General features: G+C 48.7%; 1 protein-coding gene across 6 annotated transcripts in view; it reads right to left on the bottom strand.

Moving 5' to 3' along the window:
* The window catches only part of SLC35A5 (solute carrier family 35 member A5), a 142,875-nt gene that overhangs the window by 66,916 nt on the left and 56,931 nt on the right, over positions 1-19,028 (bottom strand). For all 6 annotated transcript variants that reach the window (XM_069204173.1, XM_069204177.1, XM_069204172.1 and 3 more), the window contains 2 exons: positions 18,218-18,316; positions 16,527-16,660 (listed from right to left, as the gene is read on the bottom strand). In XM_069204173.1, the coding sequence (XP_069060274.1) occupies positions 16,527-16,660; positions 18,218-18,316 (233 nt within the window). The remainder of the gene's footprint in view (positions 1-16,526; positions 16,661-18,217; positions 18,317-19,028) is intronic.

Genomic DNA, 19,028 nt, shown 5'->3' with positions numbered 1-19,028 from the left:
CTTTTCTGCTCTGCTTGCTCGCTCCAGCCCCGTTTTTCTGCTTTGCTTGCCCGCACCAGCCCCGTTTTTCTGCTCTGCTTGCCCGCTCTAGCCCTGTTTTATCTTCCGGCCGCTGCCTCCCGTGCGGCCCCGTCCCCCTGCTCCCATTCGCTGTCCCTCCCTCCCGCCTCCCAGCTGACCCCTCCTCCCCTCTTATGGCGACCGCAGCGCGGCAGAGACAGCGACCCTTGACCCTTGGGTATGGCGCTTCCCTACCGCTGCAGCTCCGCCTGCTCTGCTCGCTCCAGCCCCGTTTTTCTGCTCTGCTTGCTCACTCCAGCCCCGTTTTTCTGCTCTGCTTGCCGGCTCCAGCCCCGTTTTTCTGCTCTGCTTGCCCGCTCCAGCCTAGTTTTTCTGCTCTGCTTGCCCGCTCCAGCCCCGTTTTTCTGCTCTGCTTGCCCGCTCCAGCCCCGTTTTTCTGCTCTGCTTGCCCGCTCCAGCCCCGTTTTTCTGCTCTGCTTGCCCGCTCCAGCCCCGTTTTTCTGCTCTGCTTGCCCGCTCCAGCCCCGTTTTTCTGATCTGCTTGCTCCAGCCCCGTTTTTCTGCTCTGCTTGCCGGCTCCAGACCCGTTTTTCTGCTCTGCTTGCCGGCTCCAGACCCGTTTTTCTGCTCTGCTTGCCCGCTCCAGACCCGTTTTTCTGCTCTGCTTGCCCGCTCCAGACCCGTTTTTCTGCTCTGCTTGCCCGCTCCAGCCCCGTTTTTCTGCTCTGCTTGCCCGCTCCAGCCCCGTTTTTCTGCTCTGCTCGCTCGCTCCAGCCCCGTTTTTCTGCTCGCTCGCTCCAGCCCCGTTTTTCTGCTTTGCTTGCCCGCACCAGCCCCGTTTTTCTGCTCTGCTTGCCCGCACCAGCCCCGTTTTCTCTTCCGGCCGCTGCCTCCCGTGCGGCCCTGTCCCCCTGCTCCCATTCGCTGTCCCTCCCTCCCGCCTCCCAGCTGACCCCTCCTCCCCTCTTATGGCGGCCGCAGCGCGGCAGAGACAGCGACCCTTGACCCTTGGGGATGGCGCTTCCCTACCGCTGCAGCTCTGCCTGCTCTGCTCGCTCCAGCCCCGTTTTTCTGCTCTGCTTGCTCACTCCAGCCCTGTTTTTCTGCTTTGCTTGTCCGCTCCAGCCCCGTTTTTCTGCTCTGCTTGCCCGCTCCAGCCCCGTTTTTCTGCTCTGCTTGCCCGCTTCAGCCCCGTTTTTCTGCTCTGCTTGCCCGCTCCAGCCCCGTTTTTCTGCTCTGCTTGCCCGCTCCAGCCCCGTTTTTCTGCTCTGCTTGCCCGCTCCAGCCCCGTTTTTCTGCTCTGCTTGCCCGCTCCAGCCCCGTTTTTCTGCTCTGCTTGCCTGCTCTAGCCCCGTTTTCTCTTCCTGCCGCTGCCTCCCGTGCGGCCCGCCCCCCTGCTCCCATTCGGTGTCCGTCCCTCCCACCTCCCAGCTGACCCCTCCTGCCCTCTTATGGCGGCCGTGCCACTGGCGCGCCAAAGGCAAGCCCGTCTGCGCCCGTCCACGCCTGGACCGCGCCCAGCGCCAGAACCCCTGGCCCCCATAGCACACAAAGCACCCGACTGAGATACGACTTCACCTCCCTCAACACCGGACGAACAGCCACCTGCTACCAAGCCACCCCAAAGCGAACCCATGGACCCTTCACCTGTCAAGCCTGCAAATACACATGCCTCCGAACCTGCAGACCACCCACCGGCTCTCGCAGCAACAACAACAACAACCACCTCAAGTGCATCCTCCTCAACACACGCTCCGTCCACAAGCACGCCATCGAACTATGGGACCTCCTGGACACAACAGCACCAGACGTCGCCTTCATCACAGAAACCTGGATGAACGCTTACTCTGCCCCAGACATCGCCACAGCCATCCCCGAAGGCTACAAGATCACCCGGAAGGACTGCGTCAACCAAACCGGAGGAGGAATCGTCATCATCTACAGGAACACCATCAACATCACGACCACCACCGAAGACACACCCCTCTCCGCCGAACACGTGCACTTCCAGATTCACATCAACCCCAAGACCACCCTCAGAAGAACACTCATCTACAGACCCCCCGTGCCCACGCGCGCAATTCAGCGAAACCATCGCAAACTTCATCATCCCGCACGCCCTAGCCTCACCAGAATACATCCTCCTTAGGGACCTGAACTTCCACCTGGAGAAAAACAACGACAACAACACCACCACCCTGCTCGACAACCTCGGACTCAAGCAACGGGTGAGCACCCCCACCCACATCGCCGGCCACACACTCGACCCCATCTTCTCCACCAGCAACCACATCTCCTTCAGCTACTCCTCTGGACTACACTGGACCGACCACAGATGCATCCACTTCACCTTCAAACAGGAGACTCACTACCATCGCACACAACAAATCCCCCACAGATGCTGGAGCAAAATCACCACAGACCAGCTCCTCTCAACACTGAGACAGAACCCACCAGCCAACATCACTGACGTCAACAACGCAGCCCACAACCTCACACAGTGGATCACCAACTGTGCCGACAACCTCGCACCACTTAAGAACCCCCCAAGCGGGACCAGCAACAGGAAAACCCCATGGTTCACGGACGCCCTCAAAGAATCTAAGAAATCCTGCCGAACCCTAGAAAAAACCTGGCGCAACGAACGAACCACAGAAAACATGACAGCCCTCAAGATCGCCACCCGGGAACACCACCAGCTGATCCGCTCCACCAAAAGGACATCATTCAAAGAGCGACTAGACAACAACAACCACAACAGCAAGGAACTCTTCAACATCGTCAAAGAGCTCTCCAACCCCAGCGCCAGCTCCAACGACATCACACCGTCACAAGAGCTCTGCAACTCCCTCGCCACGTTCTTCCACCGAAAGATCGCAGATCTACACAACAGCTTCGGACCCCAGATCCCGCCTCCTACCACCGAACCAGCAGCCCCCACCACTACCTTCAGCTCCTGGACCCCTATCAGCTCAGAAGAGACCAGAAGCATCATGAACACCATCCACTCCGGCTCCCCCTCGGACCCTTGCCCCCATCACATCTTCAACAAAGCTGACACCATTATTGCACCCCATCTCCGGATCATCATCAAGAGCTCGTTCGCATCAGCCACCTTCCCCAAGAGTTGGAAGCACGCAGAAATCAACGCCCTGATGAAAAAACCCACGGCAGACCCCAATGACCTGAAGAACTTCCGCCCCATCTCTCTTCTTCCCTTCCCGGCCAAGGTCATAGAGAAGACCGTCAATAAGCAGCTGGCCGCTTTCCTCGAGGCTAACAACTAGCTCGACCCATCCCAGTCTGGATTTCAACCAACCACAGCACAGAAACCGCCCTCATCGCAGTCACCGACTACATCATGACCCTGATGGACAACAGAGAAACAACCGCCCTCAGTCTCCTGGACCTCTCGGCAGCCTTCGATACCGTGTGCCATCGCATCCTAATAACCCACCTCTGCACCACTGGAATCCTAGGAAAGGCCCTGGACAGGGTCATCTTGTTCCTCTCCGACAGAACCCAGAGAGTCCACCTCCCTCCCTTCCGCTCAGAACCCACCGAGATCATCTGCGGCGTACCCCAAGGATCCTCACTCAGCCCTACCCTCTTCAATATCTACATGAGACCCCTTGCCGCCATCGCACGCAAATACAACATCAACATCATCTCCTATGCCGACGACACCGAGCTGATACTCTCCCTCACCAAAGACCCAGCCACCGCCAAAACCAACCTACAGGAAGGAATGAAAGACGTCACGGAATGGCTGAAGCTCAGCCGCCTAAAACTGAACTCAGACAAGACGGAGGTCCTCATCCTCGGACAATCCCCATCCGCCTGGGACGACTCCTGGTGGCCCACGGCGCTGGGCCCCGCACCAACCCCCTCGGATCACGCACGCAACCTCGGGTTCATCCTGGACTCCCGCCTCACGATGACCAAGCAAGTCAACGCCGTCTTGTCATCAGTTTCAACACCCTACGCATGCTCTGGAAGATCTTCCGGTGGATCCCCGCCGAAACCAGAAAGACAGTTTCCCATGCCCTCGTCACAAGCCGACTGGACTACGGAAACACCCTATATGCAAGAACCACCACCAAGCTTAGGAAACGACTACAACACATACAGAATGCCTCCACACGCCTCATCCTCGACATCCCTCGCCACAGCCACATATCCGCCCACCTCTAACACCTGCACTGGCTCCCCATCAACAAGAGGATCACCTTCAGGCTCCTCACCCACGCGCGCACACAAAGCACTCCACGACATGGGCCCCGAATACCTCAACAGCCGCCTCTCGTTCTACACGCCCACCCGTCAGCTCCGCTCAGCCAGCCTCGCCCTCGTCACCATCCCACGGATCCGCAGAACCACCGCCGGAGGAAAATCATTCTCCTACCTGGCAGCCAAAGCATGGAACTCCCTCCCCACACACCTAAGAACTACCCAGGACCATCTCGCCTTCAGGAAACACCTCAAGACATGGCTCTTCGAGCAGCAGTAAAAACCTCCCCCCTCCCCCCACACCCCTCCAGCGCCTTGAGACCCTCACGGGTGAGTAGCGCGCTCTATAAATTAATTGATTGATTGATTGACTGATTGATTGATTGATTCCCAAGAAAATCACGGTGGCTCCTTTCTTCCTAGTTAAATGCGCTCTAGGAGTTACTGGTAAATATCTTTTTGCTTTAGCATAACAGGTTTGTATTCATTGAACTATCCATCTGGTTTTATTATTTTTAGATATTGGATGACCCTTATGAGGAACAAAAAAAAAACTACAAAGAACTGTCTAATATTTATGAAGTCTTTAGTCCTGTAATTGTAGTACACGAGAGCCCTTTTGACATCTTAAGTGTGGATAGCTCTTTCTGCAAATGAGTCAGGCTGGGGGAAGAAAACCAGTAACTCAATGGTTTGACTCATATGAAATTGAGAAACCACTTTAGGTAGAAACCATGGGTGTGTATGAAGAACCTCTTTGTCTGTGTGTATGCAAGAAAGGTTCTTCTAATGTTAAGGCCTGGATCTCACCAAAAAGTCTGAGTGATGTAATTATGACTAAGAATGCCACTTTCCATGAAAGGAACTGAACAAAGCATGAATGAAGTGGCTCAAAAGGAGGGCCCGTCAGCCTAGTGAGCATGATATTAAGATTCCAGGATGGTGCTGGTCATAGTCTGGTTGAGTTAACTCTTAAGGCTATCCATAAAGTCTTTGATGACTGGGATTCGGAACAGGTAAGTATGTTGCCCGTTTTCTACATATGTAGCCATGGCTGCAAGATATAGAGGAGTACAAGCCAAGTTTTGTTTCTGCAAGTGAAGCAAACAGCAAACAATGTCCTCGAAAGCTTTAATGGGGTAATTGTGTTTGGTCTGACAGCAAACAAAATGTTTCCATTTTGCAGCATAGCATGCTCTAGTTGTAGGTCTACAGGCTTACTTAAGAATGTCCAAACATTCAGAAGGTAATTGGGGGATAATCGAACTCTATGACTTCAGGAGCCATATCTCTAGCTTGTGTGACCTACAGTCTGGATGTCTGATCTGTCCTTGCTCCTGCGTGAGAAGATCTGGCCTGTTTTGAAACTTCTTGTGGGAAACCAGCAAGAAGTCCAGAAGTGTAGTGAACCCTGGCTGTAGTGCACAAGTGAGAGCTACAAGGATCATGGCAAGGAACGTTAGTCTCATTTTCCGAACCAGGAATGGACTGAGAGGGAGAGGTGGAAAAGCGTAAGCAAATATCCTTGACCAGTTCATCCATAGAGCATTGCCCTTGGATAAAGGACGACGGTACCTGGATGCAAAGCTTAGGCATTTTGCATTTTTGGCTGTTGCAAAAAGATTCTATCTGAGGAGTTCTCCAGTTCTGGAAGGTTTTTCAAATGACTTGCGAGTGGAGTTCCCATTTGTGGACTTATTGATGCATGCTGCTGAGCAGGTCTGCAAAGTTGTTGTCCGTTCCTGGGAGATACTCTGCCACTAAGTGAATGTGGTGGTAAAAAGCCCACTTCCATATTGTCTCTGAGCAAGTTGTGACAACTGGGATGATCGTGCTCCACTCCAAATGAGCGCCCACCACCATGAGCCACCCTCATGTTTCTGCAGATAATACATAGCTGGCATGTCGTCTGTCTGGACTAAGACAACTTTGTTTGCCAGGTGAGGAAGGGAAGTTTCAGGACTAGGAATACTGCCTGAAGCTCCAGATAATTTATATGTAGGGTTTGGAGCCAGGGATCCCAGAGGCCCAGCACTATGAGGTCTTGAAGATGTGCACCCCAACCCATCAGGGACGCATCTAATCAGAATGAGCTGAGGCACAGAGTCTTGAAAAGCCACCCTCTCAATAGGTTGGTGGTGTTCCACCATTGTAGAGAGCAGTGGGTATGGCGGTCTAACAACAACAGATCCTGAAGGAGACCCTGTGACGAAGACCACTAACAAGACAGACACAGTTGGAGGGGACGCTTGTGGAGTCTTGTGTGAGGAACAATGGCAATACAGGATGTTATCATCTCTAAGAGATGCATGACAGTCAGCAGTGAGTAAGTGTGATTTTCATGAAAATGGGAAAGCAGAAGCTGAAAATTGTGAATGCAGGGTGGGTTGAGGTATGCTAACCCCAACTCTGCATTGAGAATGGCTCCCAGATATGGCTGAATCTGAAGAGGTTGTAGGTGGGATTTGAGAACAGTGATTGTGAACCCTAACTTGTGAAGTAGGTTTACTGTGGTTTGAGTGTCAGATTGACACTGCTGTAGTGTGCTGGTTTTGATGAGCCAGTTGTCTAGGTAAGGAAATATATGTATATTTTGCTTTCTGTGATGTGCCGCAATCACAGCTAGGTACTTTGTGAATAATCTGTCATGACTCCAAGAGGCAGGACTATGAATTGATAATGTTTTCCTGCAACCACAAACGTTAGGTATTTCCAGTGTGCAGGGTGGATGGGAATGTGGAAGTAGGAGTCCTTTAAGTCCAGAGCTGCCTTGAAGTCCCCTTGTTGAAGGAGTGGCATAACATCTTTAAAAGTGATCATATGAAAGTATTTTGAGAGAATGTAATGGTTAACGGTCTGAGATCCAGAATAGGTCTGAGCATTCAGTCCTTTGTGGGGAACGAGGAAGTAAATTCCTGTTCTCTTGTATTCCAATGGGACGGGCTCTATGGCACTCATGGCGAGCAGGGATTGTACCTCTTTAGAAGGGTGAGTTGTTCATGAGATAACTTGTGGAAGCGAGAGGAAATGTTTGGAGGTGTGGAAGTGAGCTCCAGACAATAACCATGTTAGATTATGGACAGGACCCATAGGTCCAATGTTGTGTGTCCATTGTGTATTTTAATCCTGAAGTCGTCCCCAACTGGTGTGGAGTGGGGTTTAGGGAGATGAATGTAGTCAGTGTTTAGATGAGGAAGAGCCACAGGTGGTAGTGCTGTTGCCTCAGTCTCCATTGATGTTGCCTCTCTAGGCTCCTCTGAAAAAACCTAGAGAGTAAGAGTTTGACGGTTGCCTTGGTTGAGAGGTAGATGGTTCAGAGGTTGTTGCTTTATAACTTCCTCTAAATATGGGGTAGATGAATATTGCCTATATGTGCCCCAAAAGAAAAGCAACCATGGCCTTTGTAGTGTCAGTATTTTTTAATTTTTTTTTAGCTTTTCAAGTGTGGACTCAACTTGAGGGCCAAAAAGATGCTCTTGTTGAACACCGCTTATTGTACTTCTGGCTTGAAGCCAGAGCATCTAAGCCATGCATGTGTCCTTAGCAATATACTAGTGTTTATCCCACGTGCACCTGTGATTGTGGCATCGAATGCACAGTGTATTGAATTTTTTTATTGTTTGCCCTTCTGAAACAAGTTGCTGGCCACGTTTATTTGGTGCTCATCTGGGTGATATTGGAGGAGCGCCTCCATCTCATCCCAGTAAGCCTGGTCATACCTTGAAAGTAAGGCCTGCAAATTGGCTATTGCCGCAACACGCTTGTAGCTCTCCTTGTCTAGTGGAGGAGAGTCCCTGGAGCCTGGCTGTTAGCACGCTTCCTTGCAGTGGTAGCCACTATTGGAGCTGGTGGGACCTGAAGCCTGATATGAAGTGGGGCTGAAGGAGCTTATACTTTTTTGCCACCCTAAGAGTTAAAAGTCTAGAGCGGACTGGCTAAAGATGTCATTTGTATGACGAATGATGCTCTGGGGCATAGAAAGGAACTGGATGTCTCAATGCATAGTGGTCAAAATAGCAAATAGAAAATACTGTTCAGTTACAGAGAGACCTAATAGAACATTATCAAAGGCAGCTGCCCTTGCTATGACCTGCTGATAACTAGCAGTATCCTCTGGAGGGGAAGGTTGTGCGGGATATAGATATGGATCAGTACTGGTCATGGGATCAGGGGTCGTCAGTATCCCAGCGGGTTTGGGTATGGAAGTATACCACCCAAATCTTCCCCTATAAATAAAGATGAACCCTGGGGGGTGAAGTACCCTGCAGTATAAGGTAAGAGAATGAGGAGGGTAAGAGGGTGGAGGAGAAGGTGGAACTGGAAGTGGTGAGGAAGGTGGTTGAGGAGGAGGAGGAGGCGGCGGCGGCGGCGGCAGCAACGGCCTAAGCCTGTCCTTAGAGGCCTTTTTGGAGGTGGTGAAGTATCCAAGGCCTCTTGGAATGATAATTTCCTCTTAAAGGTGACAGTGGAAGAAGCAACAATAGGCCCTGTCCCTTCCTGAATTTGGAGGCAGCGCTGCTTAGTGTCCATAAATTCTAATTTTGGCTCAATTGAAGATGGGGTACTGGAGGATTGGTTAGAGTCTACATGCTCCGAAGGAGTAGTCTCCTGTGTTTTCGGTACGGACAGTTTCGGACATGCAAATCTAATGCAATACCACTGTAGTCACACAGCACTGAAAGACATGAAAGAAATCACCATTGTAGAAAAATACAGGTGCTTTATTTTTGGAACAAAATACTAGAAGGGCAATCCTCCAACAGGTGGTATATAATACACTAAATATATATATATATATACACACACTAGTTATCAGAAATAGACATAGAAAAGGCTAGAAAACAGTGCAAATAACACTAACAAATAGTGACCCCTAGGGGGAGCACAAACCATATACTAAAAAAGGGGATGCGAACACAAGACCGCCACCTAGGTAAGTGGAATGTGTAGAGGGGAGATGGGAGTGCTGTAAACAACAGAGGTAAGTAACACAGTGCCCCCAGTGACCAGGAAAGCAGGAGTAAATCACTGGATTTTCCCCAAACCACCCAAAAGGAGGAAAAGAAGAAGACACCCAGACAAGGCTGCAAGAAAACAAGCAGTGGATTCCTGAAGAAACAAAGATCTGTGGAGAGACAGGACCAAGAGTCACAGTGGAGTCCAGGAGAAGTAGGAGCTACTACCCACCCAGCTGTACTTGCAGGAGTTGGTCTAGTGTGATGAAGCACAGGTCAGCACTGCAGCCCTGGAGCCAGAGAAGAGTTCCTGATGGATGCAGAAGATGTCATATGCCGGAGTGAAGATTGCAGGAATTCCACCAACAAGCCTTGGCAAAGGCAAACTCGTGGTTAGTGGAAGGGGGGGGGGGGGGGGCAGCAAGGTCCAAGAGGACTCAACCCAGGAGAGGGAGTCACAGGGGACCCTCAGCATCGCAGAGAGTCCACAGGAGCAGAGGCAGCACACACAGGAGTCCCACAGGACAGGGACAAAGGAGTTGCAGAAGGAACCCACAAAGCTCTACAAAAGAGGATCCCACGCCGCCGAAGAACCACGCAGAAGGCTGTGCTTTGCAGGAAGGAGTGCTGGGGACTGGAGCTGCTCCTAGCCTGAAGATCTCTTAGAGGGGATGCCAACAAGCCATGGCAGCTGCAAAAGACGCAGTGCAAGGGGGGGGGGGGGTTCTGTCCTGAGTGGGAAGGCAAAGGCTTACCTTCACCACAGTTGGATAGCTGGCAGAGAGTACCAGGAGGACTACTCCGGACCACCACCCGTGATGCAGGATCCACGCAGCTCAAGATGAGGGGAGATCCACGCAGCCAGTCATCGTTTGCTGTAGGTGCCTGCAGTTGTAGGGGAGTGACTTCTTCAGTCCAAGGGAGATTCCTTCTTCTTCTTCTTGTGCAGGCTGGAGAGTTGCTATCTTCTGAGGATGCACAGCCGGGAAAATGTTGCACAGCTGGCAGGATTTGTGGAAACAAAGCATTGTCGGTTCCTGGAGGGTCCAGTCGCAGTTGCACTGGCCAGAAGTCGAAGTGGAGGTTGCAGAGGAATTCTGCTGGAGTCTTGCAAGCTGAATCTGAGGACCCACCGAAGAGGGAGATCTTAAATATCCCTGAGAGGGGGATTGGTCAACTAGCCAGGTAAGGACCTATCAGGAGGGGGCTCTAACCTCACCTGCCTGGCCACTCAGATGCTCCCAGAGTTCCCTGCCAACCTTGGAAACAAGATGGCAGGACCCAGTGGCCCTCTGGAGGAGCTCTCAGCACCACCCCTGGGGTGGTGATGGACAGGGGAGTGGTCACTCTCCTTTCCATTGTCCAGTTACGCACCAGATCAGGGACTGGGGGTCCCTGAACTGGTGTGGACTGGTTTGTGCACGGAGGGCACCAAATATGCCTTTCAAAACATGCCAGTGGCTTGGGGAGGCTACCCCTCCAAAGCCAGTCACACCTATTTCCAAAGCGAGAGGGTGTTACTTTCCTCTCCCAAAAGGAAATCTTTTTTTCTTCCTTTTTGGGGTAATCAGATCAAGCAGCAGGAGGGCAGAAACCTGTCTCAGGGGTGGGAGCAGCTTGGGCTGCCTGGAAAACCCTGTAAGACTGGTGGTAGCAATGCTTGGGACATCTAAGGGGCCCCCAAAATACATGGAAATGTACTTCCAATACTTGCAACAGTATTGGGGTATGATTCCAATAAGTTTGATGCCAAACATGCCCAGGTTCGGAGTTACAATTATGTAGCTGGACACAGGAAGACCTATGTCCAGTACACGCGTAAAATAGTGTCCCCCCCCCTCTTCCCCCAAATCAAAAGTCCAGGAAAATGGGCCAGGAGTTTGTGGGGGCATCTCTGCTAGTGCAGGGGTGCCCTCACACACAGGTACCTGCACCCTCCCCTCTAGGCTAGTAGGGCCTGTCATAGGGATGACTTAGTGATCTGGTGCAGTGACTTGATAGTGAAAGGGTGCATGCACCCTTTCACACAGGCTGCAATGGCAGACTTGCAGAACACTTTGCAGGAGCTCCCTATTGGTAGCATAATACATGCTGCAGCCAACAGGGATCCCCTGGTACCCCAATGCCCTGGGTACCATATACTAGGGACTTACATGGGGGCACCAGTATGCCAAATGTGGGGTGAAAATGGTTCCAGCAACCAAGTTTAGAAGGAGAGAGCATAATCACTGGGGTCCTGGTTAGCAGGATCCCAGTGAACACAGTCAAATACATTGACAAACAGGCAAAAAGTGGGGGTAACCATGCTAGAAAGAGGCTACTTTCCTACACAGTGGCAATCTGGTGACCTTCATAAAGGTTTTTTTTTAAGTGTCTTGTACGAACAGGAGGGGTCACAGTACTCACTGGCTGCGCCAACGTCACCTCTTGGCTCTCGATGTCCCACTGAACATCATAGTCTGAACCTTGAGTGCAGAAGGCGTCCTCTTGTTCTCGGGTGCATGCTCTTCTCCAAAGATGTCTTGAGGATTTATGTGCCATCTCCAGCCTATGTGCTCTCGATCTTGAAGGGTCTTCTGTGATCTAAAGGATCTACAAGAGTTTCAGGAAGCCTCGAGTTGATCGGGAGAGGGGCACAGATTACACACCTGATGGCGGTCGGTGTGGGAGAATTTGGAGTGGCACCGAGGGCAGAAACAAAACACCGTCCATTCCATCAGATCGACATTCTCTTTGATGCTGCATGGAGGAAGACCAGAAACTGTGAGAGGCCCACCCCTGAAGGGCAGACGGTCGGAACTGGACTAGACGACTCAGAAAGTACAAACGCAAAAAGGTGGACAACTCGCAATCAAAAGAACAATACCATCGAAAGATAGACAGAAGAAAAGTTTTGAACCAGAGCAAGCTGAAAAACAGAACAAATTTATGTCCGAACCAGATGGCGGTGAGAAAATAATCTAATAAATGACTTGACATGCACAGCATCACCGAGAAGGAGTCACCACTTGATCCCGTGACTCAGAAATGAGTCTTCAAAGAAAAAACTATTGTAAAACTCCAAACCCATCACTAGATGGCAGGAGTATGCACAGCATGTGTATCTACAGCCAAACATGCCACCAAAACAAGATGTTTGGGTGAAAGAATAGGTAAAGCAGAATGAGCTAAAAGCAGGTAATTTCTCTTATGATTTCAGGAGACGGGATTGGAGAGCCATACTGTGTTGGCAGGCTATGAGGAAATTAGTTGCTCTGGGTTGAAGGTAAGGCACTTTTCAGACCTGGCATCCTTGGCGTGGCCTCCCCTGTAGTTTGAAAATACCACTTTTAGAAAGTAGGCATTTTCTTGCTTTAACCATTCTGTGACTCTGTCCATTTGTGGATTCCCTGTCTGGGTCAGACTGACATTTTGGTTGTTTGTAAATCTCCTCTAGACAGTGACACAAAGGGAGCTGGGGTGTAGCCTGCAGATCCTGATGAGCCATCTGAGCTGGAGCGGAGGGAGGAGTGGTCACTTACACCTGAATGGGCTGTGACTACCCTCACAAAATTCAGTCTCCAAATCCCTGGTGTGTTTCTGGGGCCTGCCAGGGCAAGGCAGGATCCTGTAAAACAATAGACTTTCCTTTGAAGTTTGCCTACTTCAAAAGGCAGAAAGGGGTATAAGTAGTGGACCCAAAACCCCAGACTTTAGATTTCTTCAAGATCACTTCTGGAACCTCTGCCAAGGAGAAGAGCTGAACAGCTAAGAAGTGTTGTCCCTACTTGTGACTGTGCTTTGTTGGGCTATCCGGCAGTTGCTGCTTCTGCCTGTAAAAGGGGACAAAGACTGGACTTTGTTGTCCATTCCTGCTTGAGAAGAATCTCCAAGTGCTTGAAATGAGCTTGCCTTCTGTTTTGAAGTCTCAGGGCCATCAAAGACTTCCTCTGCCAGCACCTGGACTCTCTGCTGAGACTCCTGCCCTGCCAAGTGGTGCCCTATCCAGTCCTTGGGCCCTTGAAAGGTGGAGTTGCCAGAAGAAGGACTGAAATCCACGCAGAGAACGTCGTGCAGGGAAATTTGACGCACCATCTGCAACGCGGCTGATAAACACCCCACCCGCTTCACGGCTGAAATCGACGCTCCACCCGCATCACAGTAGGGAAGAGGTCCATTTGTGGTTGACTCCAGTGCAGAAAGTATGGGAGGAGGACCTGCAGGTGGAGTTCACACTCGTGGACTTGAAGGTGGCTCCTGCTGAGGAGATCTGCAAAGTTGGTGTCCACTCCCGGAAGGTAATCCTTTAACAGATGGATATTTTATGAGAGAGCCCACCTCCAGAAGTTCTGGGCTAGATGAGCTAGCTGAGGCGATCTGGTGCCCCCCTGTTCTTGGAGATAATACATGGCAGTCATATTGTGTGTCATGTTAAGGTCTAACTTGCCAATTAGGAGAGGAAAGAAGGTTTGAATGCTGGATGAACAACTAGAAACTCCAGGTGACTGATATGGAAATGTCTCTGACTGGGTGTTCAGTGTCCCTGGACTGTGAGATCCTGTGAATGCCTCCCCAACCAGTGAGGGAGGGGTCCATTATGGCTCTCTGCGGAATTGGGTCTAGATGAGGAGATTGTTGGTGTTTCACCACTGCAGAGAGTGATATGCTTGACGGCCCACCAACACTAGATCTTTCAATTGACACTCCACTCGAATACATCGATGTGCTAAGCACTCCTGTAGCGGATGCATGTTGATTTTGGCATAGGGTACTACGGCTATGCGTGAAGCCTCATATCGTGAAGAAACGACTTTCCTCACTGTTACCTGCTGGACAGGCTGGAACTGTAGAATAAGCTCCAGGAAAGACTGAATCCAGACAGCATTGGGATAAGCTATCCCACCGTTGAGAGTCCAGAACGACTCCTAGGTAAAGTTGTACTTGGAGGAGTTGGAGGTGGGGATTCGACAGCATTGGTGGTAAAGCCTAACTGATGAAGCAGGCTTATGGTGGCCAGTGTGTGTGGAAAACAGGGTTGGTGTGTTGCACTCTTGAAGACCCAATCATCTAAGTATGGAAAAACTACTGCCAGATATTTGGCGAAAACCCTGGGGGCAGTCGTCACCCCCTGAGGGGGGAGCACCCTGAATTGCAAATGTTGGTTGTTTATTATGAACCTGAGATATCTGCGATAAGCTGGATGAGTGGGGGTGTGAAAGTAGGAGTCTTTCAGATCTACTGCTGCCATGAAGTCGCCTTGTTGTAGTAATGGAATGACATCTTGCAGAGTGAGCATGTGAAAATGCTCTGAGAAGATGTATTGGTTCAAGGTCAGCTGTCCAAGATTGACCTTAGGGACCCATCTTTTTTGGGTACAAGGAAGTAGAATGAATAAACCCCTGTGCCTAGTTGGTGCATTGGCACTGTTTCTATGGCATCTTTGTTTAGGAGTGCTTGAACCTCCTCTATGAGTCAAGTCTAAGTTTTCCGTTGATGTTTGCTGGGTGATTTGGTGAAGGCATTTTAATTAACCCTGGGAGTGATCACTCTAATCCTAACAGGGTTGTTGAAAATGACACAAGTGTGACAAAGCATACCCTTCAGCATTGGCGGATATTGTGCCAAACGCGGATTGGACGAGAGTTTCAAATAAAAACAAAAAACGTATGTAGAAGACTTTATGGAATGTAGCCGCTCTACTTATAAGGTTATTATAAGTTGTTGTATCACCCAGTGGAAGGTCTAGCTGGATATAGATTGGGGTCCATATTATCTGGTGGGTTGACATCATAAAAGAGTCCCACAGTTTGTCTTGAGGTGGGTGAAGTATTGGTCTGCATTACCCCCATCCCCTGTGTAGGGGTGTAGTGAACACTCAGGTGACTCATTAATATGAACAGGTGAGAGTGTGGTGATGGAGTGTGCACAGCAGGCTGTGATGGTGGTGGACTTGTGTGCAATGGGCTAGTTGCTTTATCCTCCTTTTTCTTCTTGCTTGGGGGAAGAGGATTGTCCAAAGCCTCTGCAAATAACAGCTGTCTTTTTGCAGGCTATTCCCCTGAATGAGGGGGTCTGATGAGAATACTTCCTGTATGTGGATGAATCATTAGGTACTTTTGCCATGAGTCCAACTCTTGATGGTGTTTCTCAAGCACTGGTTGCACGGTTTCCACAGAATTCAGAGTTTAGCAGCTAGCAGAGATTTTGGCTCCAATGCAGGTTTAGTCAACAGTATTTTTTGTGCCGGCGCTTTGGGCTCTGAAACCAATTTTCTCGGCGGTGAGGTGGAATATTGTCGACTGCCACAGTTCTGGATCTTCCGAACCGAAAAAGTCTGGAGTATCTTCAGCCGTGCGGCAAGACATTGAGAATTCTAGCTGTTTAACTGGAGTGTCTTTCAATTGAAAAGACTTCCAGGCCTTGTAGGTTGTCTCCTCGTGTTCAGGGGGCAAACAAGTTGCACGCCTGGTATAAATTGGTGGGAGGAAAGTTGATGAAAAATTGAGGCCTGAAGGGCGAAGGTCCATGGCCAAATGGGAAACTCCACACAATTTAAACGTCAATTTTAGAAGAGAGAGATAGGTACTGAGCTACGATCGGAGCAGGAGAAGCACATGTCCGAACCAGACAGCGGAGGAAAACAAACAATGGAGTTGATGATCATGTGCATTGTTAGCAAGAGGAGGAGTCACTATACCTCGTGACTCAAAAGACTTTATTTGAAGAAAAACAACATGCACACATCTGAGCTCAACACTAGATGGCTGGATTATGCGGAGAACGTGTATTTTCCTTGAACAAGATTGTTTTTCACATTCATTTTCCCATCTGCTGTACGCATTCTATAAAGAAAACAACGTAATGATTGGACGTTCTTTTCAGGTGTAAAATAAAACCTCACATCCCAATGGAAGCACTTCCTGAAAGGTGAGAGAACACCAAATAGCCAAGAGCAAAAGGTGAGAGAGTAATACTTCTTTGGATTATTAACAAAATGTAAAAAGCAGAAAACTGCACTGCCAAGCCAGATTTAAGAACAGGGATTTGTTTCATTGCAGATGTGCCCTATACTGCTGATTAACAAACTACAACTGGACATTCTGAGTAAAGACAGACAGTTTTCTCTTTTAGTAGTAATCATTTTTAAAATACCATTTTTATAAATGAGAATGTTTCCCAGGATCCTGTGCATGGGCACAAGTATTCTTGTTTATGAAAATCAAAGAAAATCCCATTGTGGAGATTTGCGTTCAAACAAACGGACTGAATCAACAACACAGCTGGAAGACACTGTCACAAACAAACATGGCATGCATTTGTGTGTGATTGGTAAAAACTTACAGGTTGAAGGTATGAGAGTATATAAAAGAAGAAGAGATTGTCCAGAAAGTACAGAAAGGCTGGAATGGACCATTTCATGAAGGTTAACACATCCTTCCTTGAAGAACATTTAAATTCCTTAAATGACCGTCCATCTACAAGAAAACGTGTAAAAGGAAAAACTAAATTTTGAAAGATTAAGTTACCGTACCAAATCTTTACAAAGTAGTTTTGCTATATTTTTTTACATATGTAATGAGGCAACACTTTGATATCCAATATTGTGTACATATAAATCAATGCACATAACTAATTACAGTAAAAGCAATATTAAAAGGAACTTCAAGATTACACTTGTGAGCAGTTGGACAATTAAAACCAATACACACAATTCTATTAAGAGGAGAGATAAGCTCAGCTATTCAGTGGTTTGAGGGCACCCTTTTCAAGAGCTGGGCCAAAAGTGTTCTTGCAGTCTTAGAACGTGGTTCTTAGGGACTATTAGTAATACATTTAGGGGGCAGCTACCCTCAGCCTGAGCAGGAGGTTGCTTTTGGAGTGGACCAACGAGAATGAAAAACATCTGAGTTGAGATCAAGAAACAAAAGAATAGGGCCGCCGCCAATGCCTCTGTGCAGCGGGTTCAGCTGCACCCATAGCGCAGATCACGGTCTACCTGCGCGATGGGGCACTGCACGGGGCCCCTGCACTGCCCATGCCAATTGCATGGGCAGTGCAGAGTCCCCAAGGGTGCCCCGGTGCACCCCTTCCGCCAGCTGGGGAAATCCACCAGGGAAAGGCTGGAGGCTTAGGAATTGATATGAGGGGCAGCACCGCTGCCCTGTCGGATAATGATTCCGACAGCTACCAGGCTGCCTGACGGAGGCAGCCTGGCAGTGAGTGAGGGCCGCCGATGGCAGCCCTCATGGTGTTCATAATGTGGTGGTGTGGCACGCCATGCCGGCTGGCAGGCCACACCGCCATGTACATAATGACCACCATAGATTCTCTATTTACCCAAACAGAACAGATAGCATGGTTACACTAGTGAAATACATTGCTTCATGTTAAAAATTCAGTATTGACAAGCATGTGCTGTCTTATTTCCCTGTTAATAAACAATGATGCATTTACCCAGACATTTGCAAGGTTGTTACAAGCATAGCTTTCTATATAATCTAGAACTAATTAGTCACAAGTAACTCTGTTTAGCCTGCTTATTAGAAAAAAAACGCTAATTATGTTTAAGCTTGATCTATTGTCTCCTATGGAGAATGAGTGCTATTTTGGGACAATAGGTGTCAAATCTGAACATAACTATAGGTGAAAGGGCTTTAACTCTGTTCAAAATTAATGGGTCACCTAGCCAACAGCCTGCTGTGCAAACATAGTAACAGACTCGTAATGCGGTGGTCTTTACCACCGGGTCGCGGCGGTAAGGCTGCCACCATGAGTGTGGCCGTTTTAAGACCGCCACACTCGTAATGAGGGCCTATATGTTGTGCAGTTGCAGCAATGTTAAGTAAAACCAAAGATTATAGTTAACTCAGCTAAGACAACATGTTCCCAATGAAACAGTTTTCTGTGCCACAAAGGAGTCTTGAAGGACCAGATGCAGTTTACTGCAGGTCATTTATTCTGTAGAATGAAAACAAACAATAACTTGTATAAATAATAAGAAAAAACACAGGCACAGATGGGATCAAACTTACGTCTTAAGATAAAGCAGACTGCCAGAGCCAAACAAATGATGAGCTTAACAGCCTCAGCACATACATTGACTGTGGCTGGAAGATAGTCATACTTGTTCTCTGTGAAATAAAGCATATTACATCATAAAGAAAAGTGGGTGGAAAAACGTAAAAAGTTAATTTAATACATTTTTGTTTGAGTAGAGCCTGCTCACCAATCAGCTAAATAAAACACATTATCTAGTACATTACAAATCAAATGATTGGACACATGTTGTATTACTGATGGCTTTATCCTAAAGAACTGGAAAAGCTTCTGTAATTAAACATCAATATAGAGTCTGACATGTTGAGAAAGAAAGACTATATGGCCAGGTTGGTAAGCTTCCCAACAAAGTAAATATTATTTTAGACCTTTTCAAAGAGTGATATTTACCATAAATGACAGCCATTATACTAAAAAAAAAAAACATCAGATTTCGGTGGCAAGATTCATTGTTTGGTAGTGTGCAAATGAGGTTATTTTTTTTTCCTTGGTTACAAATAAATGTATTGGTAAGTCAACAGCTGTCTTTCAGCACATTCAAGAGTTGCCATATTGGGAAATGTAAGATACTGTGTGTAACTTTGTAAAGTACACTGACATACATTCAGTATACTTCTGGCCAGACATTAAGGCACTGAACTTTTAAATATAAAAGAAAATTATGCCACCTGGGCTGCACTTCTATTGGAGGTTAAAAATATAATTGTGGCGATGTATGGAACTATCAGATTATTTATTTACTTTTATTTTGTGCAGGATGCTGCCCCTCGGTTACTCGATAGAACG

Source organism: Pleurodeles waltl, chromosome 8 (assembly GCF_031143425.1).
Source record: "Pleurodeles waltl isolate 20211129_DDA chromosome 8, aPleWal1.hap1.20221129, whole genome shotgun sequence".
In the NCBI taxonomy this organism is placed as follows: Eukaryota; Metazoa; Chordata; class Amphibia; order Caudata; family Salamandridae; genus Pleurodeles; species Pleurodeles waltl.
Note: the sequence above shows the minus strand (reverse complement) of the source record. Positions and strands in the feature narration are given on the sequence as shown.